The sequence below is a fragment of the Bidens hawaiensis genome, unplaced genomic scaffold, assembly GCF_021521415.1.
Source record: "Bidens hawaiensis isolate Kalapana, Puna unplaced genomic scaffold, B.hawaiensis_p1.1 tig00020764_1, whole genome shotgun sequence".
Classification (NCBI taxonomy): domain Eukaryota; kingdom Viridiplantae; phylum Streptophyta; class Magnoliopsida; order Asterales; family Asteraceae; genus Bidens; species Bidens hawaiensis.
The window spans coordinates 212,070-233,593 of NW_027493189.1; the positions used below are offsets into that span (position 1 = coordinate 212,070).

A 21,524-nucleotide genomic window follows, 5' to 3' on the forward strand; every position below is an offset into this window, starting at 1 on the left:
GCCCGGGTGCTACACGGGTTGAGAAAATGTTTTTTCTTAAACATACTCATAACAGTATATAATAAGACGTGTAAAATTTATAAAAATCAATTTCACATATATCCATAAAATTTAATTACAAATATATTGTGTTAAGAGATATAGGTTGTATAGTTTTCATTTACTAATTTATAAACACCTTGTTATAGAGAGCATGATGTTTGTATCGAATAATCCATTTTGACCTTTGAATCAAATGACAAAAAAGTTTCATTTTCATAGATATTAACATTTACAAAATTACATGATAATTAGTATGGTTAACTTCTTTAAAATATTAAACTTAAAATATGAAGAGGATAAACTATACATAATAACTTCATTTATGTTATCAATATGCTTAATTTTAAAATTTCCTGTCAAGTTTAGAAATATTTTTTTTTGTATATAAGATTGTCAAAGAAAAAATCGAGAATGTTTATGAAAAAATAGAAATGTTTGGAAATATGTTTAACAAAAACGTCATATTAAATTTTGAATTACTAATTATACGCATGATTAAAAATGTTATAAAAACGTCATATTAACTGGTATGAAATATAGGTTGACACCATTTAAATATCCGAATTATGTTTGAGAAATTATAGATGTTGATCTTGAATCTATTGAAGATAAATCTGATGATAATGTTGATGAGAATAATGCTGATTTTGAAGTAAATTCTATGGGAATGAATCATGAGTCTGAACAGAATGTTGATGTGGAAGAGCAACATTTTGATGCAAACTCTAATGTTGATGTTGATGTTAATGTTGAGGTTGATTTTGGTAACAATGGTGATGAAGAAAATGATGGTGCGGTTAATGTGGTTGATGATCATGATCTACAGTTTCATAAAACTATTGGTGATCGTTTGGTAACGCTCAAACAATTGGTGATAGTTTTATTTTTTAACTCCAAATATATGATTCATAAAATATAATATTTTCATTTTTTTTGGCAGCGTTTACCAAATCGGTTTGCAAGAAAATCAAAGTTGAATACAACAAGGAGGTCATTATCAGAAACAACGATGGTGTGGAGTTTAAAAGTGAACTTCGCGTGGAAACTCCACACAACAAACCGAGATACCGTATCCACGACTACAAAGGTATGTTAACCACTTTTGACTTGAATGTTGGTGACACGTGTTTGTTTGTTTATAACAAAAGGGAAGATAATCATAAGTAACGTGGTGAACAATTAAAACAATTTGTTTATTATGTTCTATGTTTGGTAATCATGACTTTGACTTTTGAAGTATGGTGGTTGAAAGTTTTGGAAACAATATTTGAACTAATGTTTTAAGTTAGGATATTTGTAACTTATTATTATGATGATGGACTACTTTTTATTATACGGCATGATATAAAGCCTTTTTATTATATTGCATGACTTAAACCATTATGATTATGGATTATATCTAATCATTATGAGATGCAAAGTAGTTTAAAAACATGAATATTGTTAAGATTTTGAAAAGTACTTACAAACTTCGAAATACTTCTTTGTATACAATGTTTGATGTTTCATTTGAAGTATTACCATCACTATCTAGAATTAGAACTTTAATCCCATATCGTCTTGTAACTCTTGATAATGCAACATACAATTGACCATGTGTAAAAACGGGCTTTTTCAAATATAATCCAACTCTTGATAGTGATTGCCCTTGACTTTTGTTTATAGTCATTGCGAAACATAAAGCAAGCGGATATTGTCTTCTTTGTAGCTTAATTTGAAGTTTTTTTTTGTCGGTAGGTATCAAAGTAATTCTTGGAATATAATGTCTATCTCCAATATTACTACCTGATATAATCTTCACTTGTATAATACGTTTTCCAATGAGACCAACTTTAACTGAGTACCGTTACACAATCCACTTTTTTGATCAATATTTCTTAGAAGCATAACAGGAACTCCTACCTTTAACACTAACTTGTGGTTTGGCAAACCTGATGCTTTAATTCAATTAAGAATGTCGGGAGAGCATAAACTTTCATCCAAATTCTCATTAATCATGTCAGTAGGACATACACTATCAGAACTTAGATGTTCCCTTTTCTTCTCCAGGATATATTGACAGCAAACGATCATTAATTTCTTGAACAATATCATTTTTTGGAGCAAGTATTGCTCTTTCATGAAAATAATCTTTTTCTTTGAAATTTTGAAAAACGGACGGATACACAAACTCTATTAACTCAGAAATTGGATCACATGAATGTCTGATAAGAAGATATTCTGGTATTTATATTTGTGCTTCACCATCATTGGTACCACCAACATTACATTCGCCTATATCCAAAATCCATTTTGCAAACATCTGTGTTTGCTGAATTTCAGTTGAATGGTTTGAGGTAGTTAACCTCAGATTTTTTGTCAACTTAAGGACTTTGCAATTTCTTCAAATGTAAGAAGAACTTAAACATGAGATTAAATTTGGTGTCTAATTCCACCTGGACAATCGGTAATATTTGTCTAAAGTCTCCTCAAAAAACAATCACCTTTCCACCAAATGGTAAATCTGAAAAAGCTCCTGATGCAGGTGTTAAAATATCTTTTAATGATCTATCCAAAGCTTCAAACCCATGCTTGTGTACCATCGGTGCTTCATCCCATATAATTAGTGAGGTTTCTTTTAATAAACATGCAAGATCGCTATTTGGCTTTATGTAACAATATGAATCCTCAACCAAATTAATTGGAATGTGAAACCTGGAGTGTGCAGTCCTACCTCCGGATAGCAAAAGTGATGCGATTTCACATGAAGCAACATTTAAATTTTTTTTTCCTTGAGATCTTATAGATGCACATAAGGTCTTCCACAAATAAGTTTTTCTAGTGCCACCATAACCATAAACAAAAAATACCCCACCTTTATTCTTATCAACTGCTTCAATGATTTCTTCATATACAGAATGTTGCTCTTCAGTAAATGAAGAAAAGAGTTGTTCAAACTCTTGAGCTAACATAACCTTGTAATAAGCTAGTTCTTCACTAAGTAAAAGATTATTTGTAGAAGAGATGGAATCTTTATTAGGAAAAGACATGGTAGAAAACGTTTTTAGACTGGAATTATTTCTTAATAGAAACTTTTCTATATCAAACAATGTAAGGTTTCTGAGTTGTTCTTCATTAAGTTCTAAACCTGTAAATTCCAAATAAAATGTGTTATACAAAATAAATTAAATATCTTTTTTTTATATAGAATAACAAAACGTCAAGTTGTATCATTATATGATTTTTAATACCTGGATGCTTTAAAACAATGCTATGTCTATATAAAATGTCATCTGACAAGTAAGTCCACATTGTTTCCCAGACAAATTCAGGTCTAGACATGCTCTCGGACATTAGCAATGTGCAAAATAAACTTCTTAAGTAATAACCAGAACCTGTAAAACTTTCTTCTACAATTGCTTCAACATATTCATTGTCATCATCCAAAAGGCCACATGCATAACATGCATCTCTAAATGTTGGATATTCGACAGAGTTGACTGTTCGAATTTGAGCAAATGTTGTTGGACCTTTTACTTTGTTCAACAAAATTCTTAAATAATAAGCTTCGCCAAAAGAAGGAGAAACTGCATAAATCTTGCCAACGGAAAACCCTTTTTTCTTGGTTTCCAATAACGTTTGTCGACTTTCCAAACAAACTTTGTAGGAAATTCAACGTAAGTTAAAGTACGCGCTTCTGGATAATTTTGATTGCACTTAAACCACTTTGAAAACATTGAAGAAGCCACAGAAGATTTATCTAAGATATCATCAATATCATCAAACGCCTCATAAATAACCTGCTGTTGTCACAGTAGATGAAAAGGAAGCCTAATCACTGAGGGAATCCCAAATGTATATCATATGTAAAATCCTCCATGATGCTTCACATGCAGATATGTATTTGCAACTGTAGTAGTCTTTGATTTCATCAATGTTTTCTTTATTCTGATTTTCTTGATTGGTTGATACAAAACAAACCGATGCTCTATCATGCCCTTTGTTTATATATTTAAATAAATATTTTATAGAACCAGCTTGATTGCACCACTCAACATTGATGTGTGCTTGATATCTTTTTAGAAGTGTTTTGTTATACGGCACAACGCTTGTATTATCCAACTTCACACTTGACTTTTCAACAAAAAAACCATTATTTCATCTTCTGTATACGGGATAACCATCACCGTCGATAGATGTAATGTCATGGAATTTCTTTGGAAATTTTTAGAACACTTTCCGTCAATCATGCATGGACAGTTGTTATTTGCAATGCCACACGAACCATGAATCATGAACTCCCTTACAAGGTAATACAATTCTGGATCTAACTTTTTGTATGGTATTTCAGCTGAAATTAATGGATCAATATATTCAACTGTTGGAAGTTTGTGATCAACATGCATAAATAAGCACATATGAGCATGAGGCAACCCACGTTTTTGAAACTCTACTGTATATACAACTATAAAAAATGATAAACAAACATTTCAGATTGTCTTATCAAAATGAATTGTCAAAGTATGTGTATTAAGTTAAAATTGAATAGAAAAGTGACATTTTATGTTTATAAAAAGTTTGTAATTAATATAAAATGTATTAAGATATGGTGGTTTACTATATATGGCATATAATATACTCCGTAATTAATATGAAATAGGTCAAATCATATATGAAGGGTCAGATTTAAAAATAACCTAGAGCCGTCACATATTATGATGAGATCTGCGAAACTAAAAGTTTGGTTTACGAATTAAATGTAGATTTCCAAGATTTTGTTTCAAAGTATTAATACATGTCAAATGGAAGATGAACAACACATATTTTCAACTTTCTTCAAAACTTTTCTAAAAAAATGGCAGCTCTGGTTTCATGGAGATTTAGAAAATTACAAGATTGCTTTGTACTCAGAATGAACAACATACGGGTGATTAGGTTATCAACAGTGAGAGTTGTGTTGAATTTACACGAAGATGTGTTGACAAAGATGTTTGAGCTCGGTATTTATCCCGGATAGGAGTTTCCAAAACCACTAAAGCTGATGAAAAAGCTTTATCAAATATTTATTCTTCATCAAGAAGAACCAGAAAATCCACCTCAAGTGATTCACTGGAGTTTCTTTGAAAATAATAAGAACATCCTACTTGAATACGACAATGAAGAAACAACAAACTTGTTGTTAGGGCCCGGTCCCTGTGCCCAACATTGGACGTTGGATTTACTCATTAACACAATTCTAAATATCATAGTTAATTAAAACTTTACGCGGAATATAAACTTTCATTAAACGTTCATAACAATTCATAAACTTGTCTTAATCAGACATCCTTGTCTTTAAATTATAAAACATTAATCATAAAAACATCATGTCTTTAGATGCCAGCCTCTTATTCTTCTGCCATGTGCCCCGCTCAAGCTAGCTGCCTCATTCTACTCACCTGCGTGCATACTAAAAGTCAGCTACGCTGAGTGAGTTCTATTTAATACAAGTAACATACAATACATCCATACAATTACTTCTATACGCACCCGAAGGTACATATACATACATAGCTTCTTACCTTTCTTCATACGTTCATACAATCATACTTTCACTCTTTCCTTTGATACGTACATATATACATACACCTCGTCCTATAACCTTCGCAGATATTATTAGGGTCTGTTCCCTACATTCGCAGATATTATTAGGGTCTGTTCCCTACATTCACAGATATTATTAGGGTCTGTTCCCTACATTCGCAGATATTTTTAAGGTCTGTTCCCTTCGTTCGCAGATATTATTAGGGTTTGTTCCCTCTCTAACCATACCTTCCATACCTTCCTATACATTCATATTATAACTTTCATACATACATACATAAATCATTTATACATCATATATATCAATCGTATCTTTAAACTATCACTTGACGGTACCTACAATATCTGAAGATCGTTCATGCATCGTCAAGCATTCATTCTTACATAAATCATATAAGACATACACTTACCACTTATGGTAAGTGTATTAACTAATGACATCGAGTATGCACACAGCCCCGAAAACATAACAAGGAATGAGGCTAAAAACTCACCTGGATTTTGTTACGTTCTTCGTTAATTGTTATCCCTCTCTTTAACTGGGCTCGGCTAACTGTACATTAATTACATGTATCATACTTGTCCTAATCACTTTATTCATGTTTCAGCCAAAATGGCTAAGTACGGTATCTTCTAATGGCTTTATAGGGTATTGTATTCACAAGCATGGCTTTGTATTCAATTAGAAATTGCCTAGAATACAATCTTATCCTCAATTACTAATGTATTCGAATACTCAATACTTGTTTAATCTTCCTTTCTCCTCTCTGTATTCTAATGGATTTTATTATTAGAATACAATCGTGTTCGAACCATATTGTACCCAAGAACATGTAGGTATTAAAATACACAACGTATACAAGGGCATTGTGTATACGAATACTTTGTGTATTCGAATGTACACTTTATGCGAATCTAATATGTATTCGAGTTTACACCTTGTATGCGAATCCTATAATGTATTCAAGTGTATGTATTGTATTCGAACCATTCATTGTAATCGAGTGACCTGCATGTATACGAAGCATTCATAGTAATCGAATGTATGATTTGTATTCGAACCATTCATGTAATCGAATGTGTGCATTGTATTCGAACCATTCATGTAATCGAATGTCTGCATTGTATTCGAACCATTCATGTAATCGAATGTATGCATGTATTCGAACCATTCATGTAATCGAATGTATGCATTGTATTCGAACCATTCATATAATTGAATGTACGCACATATTCGAACCATTCATGTAATCGAATGTATTCATTGTATTCGAACCATTCATGTAATCGAATGTATGCATTGTATTCGAACCATTCATGTAATCGAATGTTGATATAATGCAAAATGTTTATGTTTCCCTTGTACATTTAATTAATATTTTAATAGTTTTTGTTCGTTTTTAGTCGAGATTTTTATACTTCTAACATTTTTATGTTTCGTAGGTTCCGGGATTTGATCGTGTTTAAAAAGGACGAAAAATGAGCAAAAAAAAGAGCCGAAACGGAAATCTGAAACGCGTCAGGAAGGGTCACAACAGAGAACCGGTCAGACCGGGCCGGTCTGACCGGCCCCCTTGGTGGAACACGCCGCGCCGCGCGACCGGGGAGGCCAAAGCCCGTCGCGCGGCGCCTAGGTGATGCTAGAGGATTTTTTTATTTCGTTTTTGCTAATGTTTTGGGTATTTAAACATCATTAACTTAAACCTGAACATAACCTGAAGCCACCAGACGAATTTGGAGTTTTAGAGAGCATACTTTTGAGTCTTGTGGTGATTTTGAAGGCAAGAGAACAGTCGGTGAAGAGCTTTACGTTCAAGATCGTAGACTACGGGTTTTATCGCCTTTAATCTTTCGTTTCTCATTCATTCACCATGTTTTCAGTTTTATTTGCTTTGTTTGATTTATATTATATGATTCTAGGCTAAACCTCATAAACTACCTAGGTCGTGATGAACCTTTGTTCGGTTTGATTTTTATTAGGATTTCTTTTCGTTATGGATTTTATGTTCTAAGTAAAGTGTTGAGTTTGAGTTAATTGATGCGCATGATTGCTTGGTTTTATTTGCTTGGATTTATTGTTTCACATTACCCTTGGTGATTGTTTCATAGGATAGGGTTTTGTTAGGTCATTTAATGCGTGTTCTTGACTAGTTTGTGGTTGGTATGCATTAAGATCATAGAAACAATAAAACTAATTAAATAGATAAAAGTGAGTTGTTAGCCTAGAAAGCTGTAAGGTGATATGTTATTGATAGATCTTTGTTGGTCAGGATTGCTAGATTTAGTTCTTCGTAAAGAGTCCGTCTAGGTTTGATTGTCAGCTTAGTCTATTAAGTCAACTGAGTCTTCTTAACTATCTTTGATTTCCGCGCTGTAAGGTAGGATTTCATCATAAAGATACATAGACATAAATTATTAAATAACTGTAAGGAAGTTTAATTCATAAAACTGGTGACTTTTAAAAACTTGTTATAATTCCATAGGTGTCTTCTTGGAGGTCAAGGGTCCTGTTCGGGTATTCTGTCAAGGGTATATTTTACGATCCCAGTTCCATAACTTAAGTTTCTCATTTGATTGATTTCCGTAACATTGGGGATTCTAGCCTAGGTAGTTAATTTCATCATCTGAGTTAATCTAAGTGCTTTAATAGTTTATTATATTTTAATCAATTAGGGTTAGGTTTAGTTAATTAATAATTAGTTTAAAACCCCCTTTCAAACATTATTATTAAATAGTCATGTCTTGTAGTTGAGTCTAATTAGCTAGTTTACGTAATTTATAGAGTCTCGTGGGTTCGATATCCGGACTTACTTAGCTGTACTAGAGTCGACCGGTACACTTGCCGGTTAGTAGTTTTAGTTAAGTTAAGAGTCTTGAAATATTACTTATTGTCTAGATTAGCTTATTTTTAGTTAATAATTATTTGACTACTTTTAGCACATCAAGTTTTTGGCGCCGTTGCCGGGGACTCTTGGCGATTGCGTTACTAACACTGATTGGACTTACTTGCTATATACGTGCTATTGTGTTTTTGCTTTTGTGTTTTTAGGGTTTTAGTTAATTAGATTTTTACGTATTTATTTTTTTTACTTTGAGTCGTAGGTGTCTAATTGTCCGTGTCTTTTGCTTGTTTAGATTCTAGTAATTATGTGTGAAATTTTTAATGGACCTCACTTTACCATTAAATGTCCATACTGTAGTAACCTTAATTGTGATACGTGTGGTGATCCTCATTTACACTATGATTGTCTATACAAGGGTTCTCGCTTTATTTGTTATAGATGCGCTGGTTGTCACATCACTTGTGCATGTCCATATAATCGTACTAACCCCTATGTGCAGCAACAGTCTTATCTTTCACAGGGGTCCCCGTCATATTTTTATAACGAACCGGATCAGCGATATCAATACAAACAAGGGAAAGATTATGGTCAACATTCTGAGAGAAACCCCATCAGGGGTGTTGAGGCGTATTTGAATAAGATCGAGGAATTGTTGACCCGACCATTGGAGAAAGATGCCCAATACCAACAAACATTGGCTGGACATGATGCTATACTAAGAAATCAAATATCTGTTTTTGCAGGTCTCCAAGATGCAGTTAAAGAAATCTCCAGAAAACTGACAAAGGTGGAAGAAGGGTCAAAGCAGATGCCTCAATGCGCGTACGAGTCATATAGAGAATTTATTCGAGAAATCGAAGAGCAGAGTGTGTAGCTGGAGGAGCAACCGACACCTGGTTATAAGTATCATGCGGAAGGCAACTATTTGGGATACATGAATCGGTTGGGCGAGTTGTTCCTGACGTTTCCAGAAAAAGGGAAAGAGCCAATCATGGAATATGTAGATGAAGAAGAGGAGCTCATCCCGGTTTCGGAGACACGAGTGTCTGATGAAGTCCCACCTCAGGTTTCACAGGTATGTGTTGATAATTGTACTGAGTTTTGTAGTGACTCCGATGATGATTGTGACGAGGAGGAGTGGGCTGCATATCTGAGATCAATTATGGTGAAACCTGTGTTTGAGGAAGAGATAGAATTGAGAGAGTCACTCGAGCTAATGTTTGGTGTTGAGGATATGGTTAAGGTTGATAATGCGCTTAACGAGAAAGATGAATTCCTGAATCTAGAGTTGGATGGATTGTCGGATTATGACGTGGGAGACACATTGGACGTTAATCAGGATGCTGCGTTTTTTGAGGCCCTACTTGTAGAGGACAGTGTAGATGAGGATGTGGTGTTAGAGGAAGAACACTATTGCCGGCCCATGGACTGTGTTTTGAATGCTTATCAGGAACTAAAACCACGGGAGAAGGTCGAGGATGAGAAATTACCTGAAAACCGAACTTACGTATATTTTATGAGATGGTCTACGGGAGTGAAAAAGCCATTAAATGTCAAACACGACCAGTCTTCTCGATACTTACAACGCATTCGGCTCTTGCCAGGTAAGTTTAAATATAGGTGGTCTGACCCGTTACTGATTTTTAATTCTAATTTAATATTTTGCGGTTCCATCATTGATATATTAATGTTTGATAAATTCCTGGTGGAACTAAACGGGTTAGATAAGGTCCAGATCAAGGAGAAACCTCCTGATTAAGTTCAAGTGTGGGGAGGTTTCGCGGAGTCTGTATATTTTTTGGAGTCGCTAACGTAGTTTTTTTGTAGATCATCTTTGTTTATTTCGTTTTTTTTTAAGTTTTGCTAGTTTGAAGATTGTATGAGCTCGAGAGACGATCCCCAAGGAAGAATTTAATGAAAAAAACAAGTGTGGGGATGGAGCAGCTGAATCGTATACTTTATATTTATTTATTTGCTCCTAATTGTTCAAGTTTTATATATTTTGTGAGTTGGTGAAATATTTTAACTGCATAATATCTATCAGTTTGATAAGATACATTTTTAGATATGTGTATTTTGTTTTTCCGCTTACGTTCGTGGATGAGAGAAAGAGTTACCGTTTGCTGAGCACGTTCGTAGTTGGAAGACATTCATGGAAAGAAGACCTTGGCATCATGTTTCATTCGCATATTACTATCTAAGTCTTTTCCATTATCTAGCTTATTAATTGTTTATTTTGCTTTTTCTAGCTTATTTACTTTTTATTTTGTTTTTATTTTTATTTTTATTTTTAGGCTTTTAGTTTTTTGTAGTCCGGCTTTATTTTTAATTTTATTTTTATTTAAGTCGTCCTTATCCTTGCATTGAGGACAATGCAAAATTTAAGTGTGGGGATAGGATATTTGAATTATAGTTTAAATTTAACTTTTAAAAGAAAAAAATTAAAATATATATATATATATATAAATTGAAAAATATTTTAAAAACGTCCATTGAATTTAGTTTTTTTGCGTGAAAGTGGGAGATTATGATATTTATCGGAAATCGGTTTTTCAAATTACTAATAATATGAGATAAATAAAAGAAAGCGCACTTAACTTGGGATGTGTCGGTAGGCTCAGCCTTGAAAATGAAAGGGCAATTTGATAAAATGGTTAAAACGAAAATCTTTTGTGGGTAAAGCGTTTTGCCTGTGGAAGATAAGTAATGAAAGGTCAGGCCATAATCAAGCCTTAATTATTGGTATGAAATGTGGAAATATTATAAATTTTAAGAAATATGAATACGTTATCATATGATGCTTGTGTAGGTTTAACGTTAGAGTATGTCGTGTAGCCTGTGATATAAATCTTAAACTACTAGTTTAGTGTTTTACACCTCATTGGCGTATGGTTTTATAACCTTAAATCTTGTATTGATGGGATGCTTCGGGTCCGGAGACCATGGGTCTGTATGCAATCTATTCATCTGGGTATTCACAATTCCTAAGTGGGGTTGTGGATATTTAAAATTAAGCCAAAAAGAGCAAACCCTTATAAGTCTATAAACATGATCACAAAAGTACAAATTCACTACAGACTTGATCATCCACGTTGTTAGCCATGTGGGGTCCCCTTGCTCGCGTCTCATTACCATTAAGAAACGAACCACAAGGGACACGCTACATGTAAGCCCTACAGATGAAATTTTGCATGCTCACCTATGGTGATGGGTTCGGGGTATTGCTTGATAACGGGGGTATGTCATGTTGTGGGGAACACTAGCTATTAATTAATTGAACCTTAATCGTATCTAATGGCTGCTTGGTAGACTTTGATGCTTATGCTTAGGTGGATAAACAATACCCTTGATTGTCTTAACTGTTCATGAAAAAATAGAGCAACAAAATTTTTAATTCTGCTAATTTTGAGGTTTAAGTCAAGTTGGGGTGGTCTGGTCCGGTAAAAGCTGAAAATAAGCGGGTCTTAATTGTGTAAACCACTGAGTACTATAATTGTCGGATCATATTTGTCCCGGTAAAGATTAAGGCATGAGTTTAAGTGGACAACAATATCGGCGATCGCGGTTTTTGCGTTTTTCTGAGCTTTAAAAATTAACCTATGTGTTTGTAAGACTGTAATTTTCCGATTCTGATCCAACTGCATCAAACTTTTTCAGGGACGAAAAAAGAATAAGTGTGGGGATATTTGATATAATGCTAAATGTTTATGTTTCCCTTGTACATTTTAATTAATATTTTAATAGTTTTTGTTTGTTTTTAGTCGAGATTTTTATACTACTAACATTTTTATGTTTCGTAGGTTACGGGATTTGATCGTGTTTAAAAAGAACGAAAAATGAGCAAAAAAGAGCCGAAACGGAGATCCGAAACGCGTCAGGAAGGGTCACAACAGAGAACCGGTCTGACCGCCCCCCCTTGATGGAGCACGCCGCGCAGCGCGACCGGGGAGGCCAAAGCCAGTCGCGCGGCGCCTATGTGATGCTGGAGGATTTTTTATTTCGCTTTTGCTAATGTTTTGGGTATTTAAACATCTTTAACTTAAACATGAACATAACCTGAAGCCACCAGACGAATTTGGAGTTTTAGAGAGCATACTTTTGAGTCTTGTGGTGATTTTGAAGGCAAGAGAACAGCCGGTGAAGAGCTTTACGTTCAAGATCGAAGACTACGGGTTTTATCGCCTTTAATCTTTCGTTTCTCATTCATTCACCATGTTTTCAGTTTTATTTGCTTTGTTTGATTTATATTATATGATGCTAGGCTAAACCTCATAAACTACCTAGGTCGTGATGAACCTTTGTTTGGTTTGATTTTGATTGGGATTTCTTTTCGTTATGGATTTTATGTTCTAAGTAAAGTGTTGAGTTTGAGTTAACTGATGCGCATGATTGTTTGGTTTTATTTGCTGGATTTATTGTTTCACATTACCCTTGGTGATTGTTTCATAGGATAGGGTTTTGTTAGGTCATTTAATGTGTGTTATTGACTAATTTGTGATTGATATGCATTAATATCATAGAAACAATAAAACTAATTAAATAGATAAAAGTGAGTTGTTAGCCTAGAAAGTTGTAAGGTGATATGTTATTGATAGATCTTTGTTGGTCAGGATTGCTAGATTTAGTTCTTCGTAAAGAGTCCGTCTAGGTTTGATTGTCAGCTTAGTCTATTAAGTCAATTGAGTCTTCTTAAATATCTTAGATTTTCGCGCTGTACGGTAGGATTTCGTCATAAAGATACTTAGACATAAATTATTAAATAACTGTAAGGAAGTTTAATTCATAAAACTGGTGAATCTTAAAAACTTGTTATAATCCCATAGGTGTCTTCTTGGAGGTCTAGGGTCCTGTTCGGGTATTCTGTCAGTGGTATATTTTACGATCCCAGTTCCATAACTTAAGTTTCTCATTTGATTGATTTCCGTAACATTGGGGATTCTAGCCTAGGTAGTTATTTTCATCATCTGAGTTAATTTAAGTGCTTTAATAGTTTATTATATTTTAATCAATTTGGGTTAGGTTTAGTTAATTAATAGTTAGTTTAAAAACCCCCTTCAAACATTATTAGTAAATAGTCATGTCTTGTAGTTGAGTCTAATTAGCTAGTTTACGTAATTTATAGAGTCTCGTGGGTTCGATATCCGGACTTAATTAGCTGTACTAGAGTCGACCGGTACACTTGCCGGTTAGTAGTTTTAGTTAAGTTAAGAGTCTAGAATTATTACTTATTGTCTAGAATAGCTTGGTTTTAGTTAATAATTATTTGACTACTTTTAGCACATCAAATGTATGCATGTATTCGAACCATTCATGTAATCGAATGTATGCATTGTATTCGAACCATTTATGTAATCTAATATATGCATGTATTCGAACCATTCATGTAATCGAATGTATGCATTGTATTCGAACCATTCATGTAATCGAATGAATGCATGTATTCGAGCCCATAATTGTATTCGAACTCCTGGGCACTCGAATACCCTACTGTTGGGTCATCTTTTCCTTTATTCTCATTATCCATACATGTTTTAACATCTATACTTCTATTATGGCATTATCTTAACCCTTAAACGTTTCCATGTCCGTGCTCGGCTAAGACTTAGCCCATTTAACCATAAAGCTTGAACCTTTATGGGTTTTCAAACCCGTTTTATGCTAGATCTAGGTTGTGCATCAATAAAGTTTCAACCTTTATTGCTTCCAAATCCATTTTAACTAGATCTAGGGTTTTTAACATGAACCGTATATACTAACAAGTTCGTTAAGTCCATTTTTATCATCAAGTTTGCAACTTTATGGTTCATCTATACCCGATCTACTCTAGGGTTAAGTTTTAGGGTAAACCGCTCATAAAAACGTAACCTTTATAAGTAATAAACATACATTTTTACACTACAAGGCTACGGTTTAGCTTCACAAGCTCTCACTGGTCGTATCTAGCTTGTATAACCAAGATCTTCACGTATCAAAGCTCGGTTTGGTATCGGATCCTCCCTCTAGGTCGCGGCCGTGAGTAGTGAGGTGTGTGTGTTTTAGAGTGAGTAGGAGACTTGAAAGATAAGAAATGAGGGTTTTAGGAAAGTTTAAGGGAGTATTTATACTCTCTTAAGCTCATGGACCACCTAAGGCCCATCACCCTATAATCCATCTTTCATTAATTCAAGTCCATACTCCTTTAATATATATTTAATCTTTGTTAAATATTAACACACATCTAATAAACGAACATCATTTTCTTTTATTTTTTATTGTCGAAATTAGGATGTTACAAGTCTTCCATCCTTAAAGAGGTTTCGTCCTCGAAATCTAACTATTACTGGAATAAATCTGGATAAAACTTGCACATCTCTTCCTCGACTTCCTATGTAGTGTCTGATCCCTTGCGATTCTTCCATATCACTTTCACTAAGGGTATAACCTTGTGACGGAGTTGCTTTTCCTTGCCGTCAACTATCTCTACGGGTTGCTCAATGTAGTTCAACTGTTCATCAACCTCAATATCTACCAATGGCACATGAGACGTGTCATCAGCTAGACATTTCCTCAGATGAGAAACATGGAAGGTTGAATGGATTCCTTCTTATTCCTTGGGTAAATCTAGCTTATAAGCCACTTCACCCACACGCTCAACAATCTTAAACGGTCCAATGTACCTTGGACTCAACTACCCTCTCTTCCTAAAACGAATAATTCCTTTCTAAGGAAAGACCTTTAGCATCACATTGTCACCAACGTTAAACTCGATTGGTCTTCTCCGCTTATCAACATACGACTTCTGACGGTCTTGAGCAGCTTTCATTCTTGCCTTGATCTGATCAAACCACGTCGAGGTTTCTTGAACAACTTCCGAGCTCTTTTTGACGAATCTCTCCCCAAGATACATGAGTTCTACAACGCCTTCCATACAACATCTCAATCGGTGGCATACCAATACTCGAATGGATCGTCCTTTCAGACTGTCCATCTGTTTGAGGATGATACGCCATACTGATGTTCAATCTTGTCCCTATGGCTTCATGGAACTTCTTCCAGAATCTCGAAGTAAATCGAGTATCTCTATCAGACACAATCAACAGTGGAACTCCATGGTTAGTCACAACCTCTTTTATGAACAAACTTGCTAACGTTTCCGACGAGATAGCCTCTCGTATAGGCAGAAAGTGAGCACTTTTCGTAAAACGATCCACAATCACCCAGATTGTGTCATGATGCTTAGCTGTACGAGGTAACTTGGTTATGAAATCCATGGTGATGTGTTCCCATTTCCACTCAGGTATCTCCAAAGGCTGCATCTTCCCGTAAGGTTTTTGGTGTTCAGCTTTGATTTGCAGACAAGTTAAGCACTTACTGACATAATCTACCACATCATTCTTCATACTCGGCCACCAATAGTCTTTCTTCAAGTCTTGATACATCTTAGTGGATCCCGAATGGATTGAATATCTTGATTTATGAGCTTCATCTAAGATTCGACCTCTCAGATTTCCATGGCGTGGAATCCACATACGGTCAAACCTAGTCTTAAAACCATGAGTGTTTTCCATCAACTCGTCTTGCTGACCAAAAATCCTTTCCTTCTTCACTAGTCCTTCATCTACCAGCACTTCCGTCTGCACCTTGATGATTTCTTCGAAAAGACTAGAGTTCATAATCAATTGGTATGACTTCACTTTTGCAATGACTTCTTCATTCTTACGGCTTAGCGCATCAGTGACCACATTAGCTTTACCAGGATAGTACTTGATATCGCAGTCGTAGTCCTTTACCAACTCTAACCATCTTCTCTGTCTCATGTTCAGCTCTTTCTGCTCGAAGAAGTACTTTAAACTTTTATGATATGTGTAAATAGCACACTTAGTACCATACAAATAATGTCTCCATATCTTGAGAGCATGTACTACAGCTTCTAGTTCTAAATGATGCGTAGGATAAGTACATTCATGAACTTTCAATTGTCTAGACGCATAAGCTATAACCTTTCCTCGTTGCATCAACACGCAACCTAACCCACGATGCAAAGCATCAATACAAACAACCAAATCCTCGTCACTATCGGGTAGAGCAAGGATTGGAGCTTGCGTGAGTATTTTCTTTAATTCCTCAAAAGCTTCTTCTTGAAACTTACCCCAACTAAATACTACAGACTTTCGGGTCATACCGGTCAATGATGCAGCTATCTTGGAGAAGCCTTCGATGAATCTCCTATAATAGCCAGCCAACCCTAAGAAGCTTCGTATATCAGTCGGGTTCCGCGGAGTCTTCCAATTCGTTATCGCCTCAATCTTAGCTGGGTCCACGGTAATCCCTTCAGGATTGATCACGTGACCTAGAAACTGCACTTTTCGCAACCAGAACCAGCATTTCGAAACTTTAGCGTACAACTTCTCTTCTTTAAGAACCTCCAGTACTTCTCTCAGATGTTCAGCATGATCAGACTCGCTCTTTGAGTAAATCAATATATCGTCAATGAAAATGATAACTGACTTATCCATCATCGGCCGACACACCCTATTCATCATATCCATAAACGCTGCTGGAGTGTTCGTTTGACAGAATGACATCACAAGGAACTCGTAATGTCCATGCCGCGTCCGTAACGCTGTTTTTTGGATGTCTGCCTCTTTCACTTTTAACTGATGATAGCCTGATCTGAGATCTATTCGGGAGAACCAACTCGAACCTTGCAGCTGATCAAACAAATCATCAATCCATGGCAACGGATATATATTCTTCACAGTAAGTTTGTTCAACTCACGATAGTCTATGCACATTCTCATACTTCCATCCTTCTTCTTAACAAATAACACTGGTGCGCCCCACGGGGACACACATGGTCTGATAAAACCTTTTGTCGAGGAGTTCTTATAGTTGGGACGTTAGTTCTTTCATCTTGGACGACGTTAGACGGTAAGGCGCCTTCGCGACGGGCTGGGCTCATGGTTTTAAATCTATCTGGAATTCTATCTCTCACTCCGTTGGCAACCCCAGAAGATCCTCAGGGAATACTTCTGGGTAGTCGCACAAGATAGGAACATCTTTCATTTATTTTGTCTCGACCATAGCTTTGACAACATACGCCAGGTAGGCACCGCACCATCGCCTTAACAATCCTTCGGCTTTTATCATCGAAATGAAATTAAGCCCTGAACTTTCTTTATCACCATAAATCGTCACTGTACTACCATCCAAGGACTTTAACCTTATCGTCCTACTCTTACACACTATATGAGCTTCAAACTCCGATAACCAATCCATTCCCAAAACTACAACGAACCCTCCTAAGGTCATTACATATAGGGTAACAGGGAAATCACGTCCCTCTAACTCTATATTACAATCCTTAACCATTTTCATTATTTTAACCGAGGTGTCACTAGCGGTTTCTACTATAAAGGTTCAGGAACTCGGCAACATTTCATATTAGCTAATTTACTAAAGGTTGTAGCTACGAAACTTTTATTTGCACCGAATCAAACAATACTGAAGCAAAAATACCGTTTACTAGAAACGTACCTGTCACCACATTTGGAATTTGCTTGGCATGCTCTTGAGTCAGCATGTACGCCCTAGTTCTTGGTCTAACCTGATCAGCATCCTTCTTTTCACTTAGCTTCGTCGCTCATGCAAGCCCTCGCTAGGTGACCAGTCTGACCGCACCTATAACATGTGGGCTTTGCATGGCAATCCTGAGTAAAGTGCCCCACCTTCCCACATTTGTAACATGCATTTGACCCTAACCTGCATTCCCCACCATGGGATTTTCCACACTTGTGGCACACATCAGAACCAGTGCCCCACTTGCACTCGCCACCGTGCATCTTACCGCAAGTCATGCACGACCTCTTCTCCCATACCTTCTGTTTCTTGTCTTTGGAGTTCCATAACTGGGTACCAGGTCTTTTAGCATGGTTGACCCACTTCTTATCATTTCTCTCATCCCCCATCACAACATCATCCACAGCCAAGTCATCATAAACCATCTCAGCGAGTTCCACTGCTGAGTCAAACGTAGCAGGTTTTTTACCCTAACTAGCGTGCGGACGTTCTGAGGCAGTCCTCTTACATAACACTTGATCCTCTTGGCCTCAGTGTTAACCATATCAGGTACCAACCTAGACATTCGGTTGAATTCGGTAGTATACTCACGGTGTGTCATCTTTCCCGCCTTCAAGTTCAGAAACTTCATCTCAACCCTTTCAACTTTGGCATCAGCACATAACCTCTTCATTACCAACTCCTTCAGATCATCCCACCTCATCGCCTTAATCTAATCCTGGGTCTTCCTATGCTCCACACTTTCCCACCAGTACATAGCTTCATCACTAAAATACTGAGTGGCATAACCCACGGCTTGGTCGGAACAACATTCGCTAATTCGGATAAAATTGTCCATTGCGGTTATCCATTGAAGAGTAGCGTTTGCGTCTCCTAAAACAGTCAGCTTTGGCGGGTCGCAACCTTTGAACGACTTGTAGTTACACCCACCTTTGCCTTAATCTAATCCCGGGTCTTCCTCTTCTCCACACTTTCCCAACAGCACATAGCTTCATCACTAAAAGACTGAGTGACATAACCCACGGCTTGGTCGGGACGACACTCGCTAATTCGGATAAACTTGTCCATTGCGGTTATCCATTGAAGAGTAAGGATTGCGTCTCCTAAAATAGTCAACTTTGGCAGGTCGCAACCTTTGAACGACTTGTAGTTACACCCACCTCGGCTTCTCTTCCTGTCGTCAACCTTCACATATCGAACTTCACTCGAGTCACCCTTCTCTCCCTCATCATCTTTCTTACCATTCTTCCCTGATATCTCAGCAGTTCTTGCATGACTTCCAACAGACTTTTCAGGATTCAAGTTCTTCACAACAGCTGCTACTGCTTGAGCAATGGCAGCTTGAACAGCAGGGTCAAGTTGATATCCTATGTTGTTGCTCGAATTTCGACCAACTGCACTTCCTTCTCTCCCGGTGTTAGTGGCTATTTCTACAGAAGGTTTTTACGACCTCCTTGCCCAACGGTCTTTCTAGCTCCAGCCATTCGTATTCTATAAGTAAACACAAACATCATCACTCAAGAAACTATTTAGTACAAGGATAGTAAAGCTAACAGGTAATAACAATAGCTAGCTGTGATTAGCTGGTTACGTTACTTTCTGTGTCCTATACACTTCCCCTTTTGAGTTTATTTGTGCTAAGTTCTACATTTAAACAGTTAATCAAATAATCAATTGATCCTATCCCTAACATACACATATCCTTTCTTTAGAAATTAAGCTAATCATCATTACACAGTATTTAACCATATACTTTACTACATAGATTGCTTGAGTGACACATGGCTTTCTTGAACTGTCATCTTCTTTCTTTCTTGCTTAAATTTCGTTCTCTGTTCGAGTCTAAGCATGTAGGATGCTTAATTCTCTCGAACTTTGCTCTAATACCAACTTGTAAGGCCCCTGTCCCAGTGCCCTACATTGGACGTTGGATTTACTCATTAACACAGTTCTAAATATCAACTTAATTAATTAAAACTTTACGCGGAATATAAACTTTCATTAAACATTCATAACAATTCATAAACTTGTCTTAATCAGACATCCTTGTCTTTCAATTATAAAACATTAATCATAAAAATATCATGAGTCTTCAGATGCCAGCCTCTTATTCTTCTGTCATGTGCCCCGCTCAAGCTAGCTGCCTCATTCTACTCACCTGCGTGCATACTAAAAGACAGCTACGCTGAGTGAGTTCTAGTTAATACAAGTACATACAATACATCCATACACTTACTTATATACGCACCCGAAGGTACATATACATACATAGCTTCTTACCTTTCTTCATACGTTCATACAATCATACTTTCATTCTTTAATTTGATACATACATATATACATACACCTCGTCCTATAACCTTCGCAGATATTATTAGGGTATGTTCCCTACATTCACAGATATTATTAGGGTTTGTTCCCTACATTCGCATATATTATTAGGGTCTGTTCCCTACATTCGCAGATATTATTAGGGTCTGTTCCCTACATTCACAGATATTATTAGGGTATGTTCCCTTCGTTCACAGATATTATTAGGGTATGTTCCCTCTCTAACCATACCTTCTTATACATTCATATTATAACTTTCATACATACATAAATACATCATTTATACATCATATATATCAATCGTATCTTTAAACTACCACTTGACGATACCTGCAATATCCGAAGATCGTTCATGCATCGTCAAGAATTCATTCATACATAAATCATATAATACATACACTTACCACTTAAGGTAAGTGTATTAACTAATGACATCGAGTATGAACACAGCCCCGAAAACATAGCAAGGAATGGAGCTAGAAACTCACCTGGATTCTGTTACGTTCTCCGTTAATTGTTACTCCTCTCTTTAACAGGGCTTAGCTAACTGTACATTAATTACATGTATCAATACTTGTCCTAATCACTTTATTCATGTTTCAGCCAAAATGACTAAGTCTAGTCTATTCTAATGTCTTTATAGGGTATTGTATTCAGAAGCATGGCTTTATATTCAATTAGAAATTGCCTAGAATACAATCTTATCCTCAATCACTAATGTATTCGAGTACTCAATACTTGTTTAATCTTCCTTTCTCCGTTCTATATTCGAATGGAGTTTATTAATAGATTACAATCGTGTTCGAACCATATTGTACCCGAGGACATGTAGGTATTCAAATACACAACGTATAGAAGGGAATGGTGTATTCGAATACTTTGTGTACTCGAATGTCCACTGTATGTGAATCTAATATGTATTCGAGTTTACACCTTGTATGCGAATCCTACAATGTATTCGAGTGTATGTATTGTATTCGTACCATTCATTGAAATCGAGTGACCTGCATGTATTCTAACCATTCATAGTAATCGAATGTATGTATTGTATTCGAACCATTCATGTAATCGAATGTATGCATTGTATTCGAACCATTCATGTAATCGAATGTATGCATTGTATTCGAACCATTCATGTAATCGAATGTATGCATGTATTCGAACCATTCATGTAATCGAATGTATGCA

At 36.0% G+C, this 21,524-nt stretch overlaps 1 protein-coding gene across 1 annotated transcript; it reads right to left on the reverse strand.

Annotated features, from left to right (window-relative positions):
* Positions 1–2,510: 2,510 nt before the first annotated feature.
* Positions 2,511–3,375, reverse strand: LOC143561633 (uncharacterized). Its single transcript, XM_077049655.1, has 2 exons — positions 3,273–3,375; positions 2,511–3,169 (listed from the first exon to the last, which is right to left on the reverse strand). Exons 1-2 carry the CDS (start codon positions 3,373–3,375, stop codon positions 2,511–2,513), a joined length of 762 nt encoding a protein of 253 aa, XP_076905770.1.
* Positions 3,376–21,524: the final 18,149 nt, after the last annotated feature.

Excerpts from the sequence above, each read along its gene's own strand:
- LOC143561633 (XM_077049655.1), bottom strand. The coding sequence starts at position 3,375 with ATGTCCGAGAGCATGTCTAGACCTGAATTTGTCTGGGAAACAATGTGG. Across the intron at positions 3,170-3,272 it reads CATTGTTTTAAAGCATCCAG|GTTTAGAACTTAATGAAGAA; the intron begins GTATTAAAAATC and ends TGGAATTTACAG.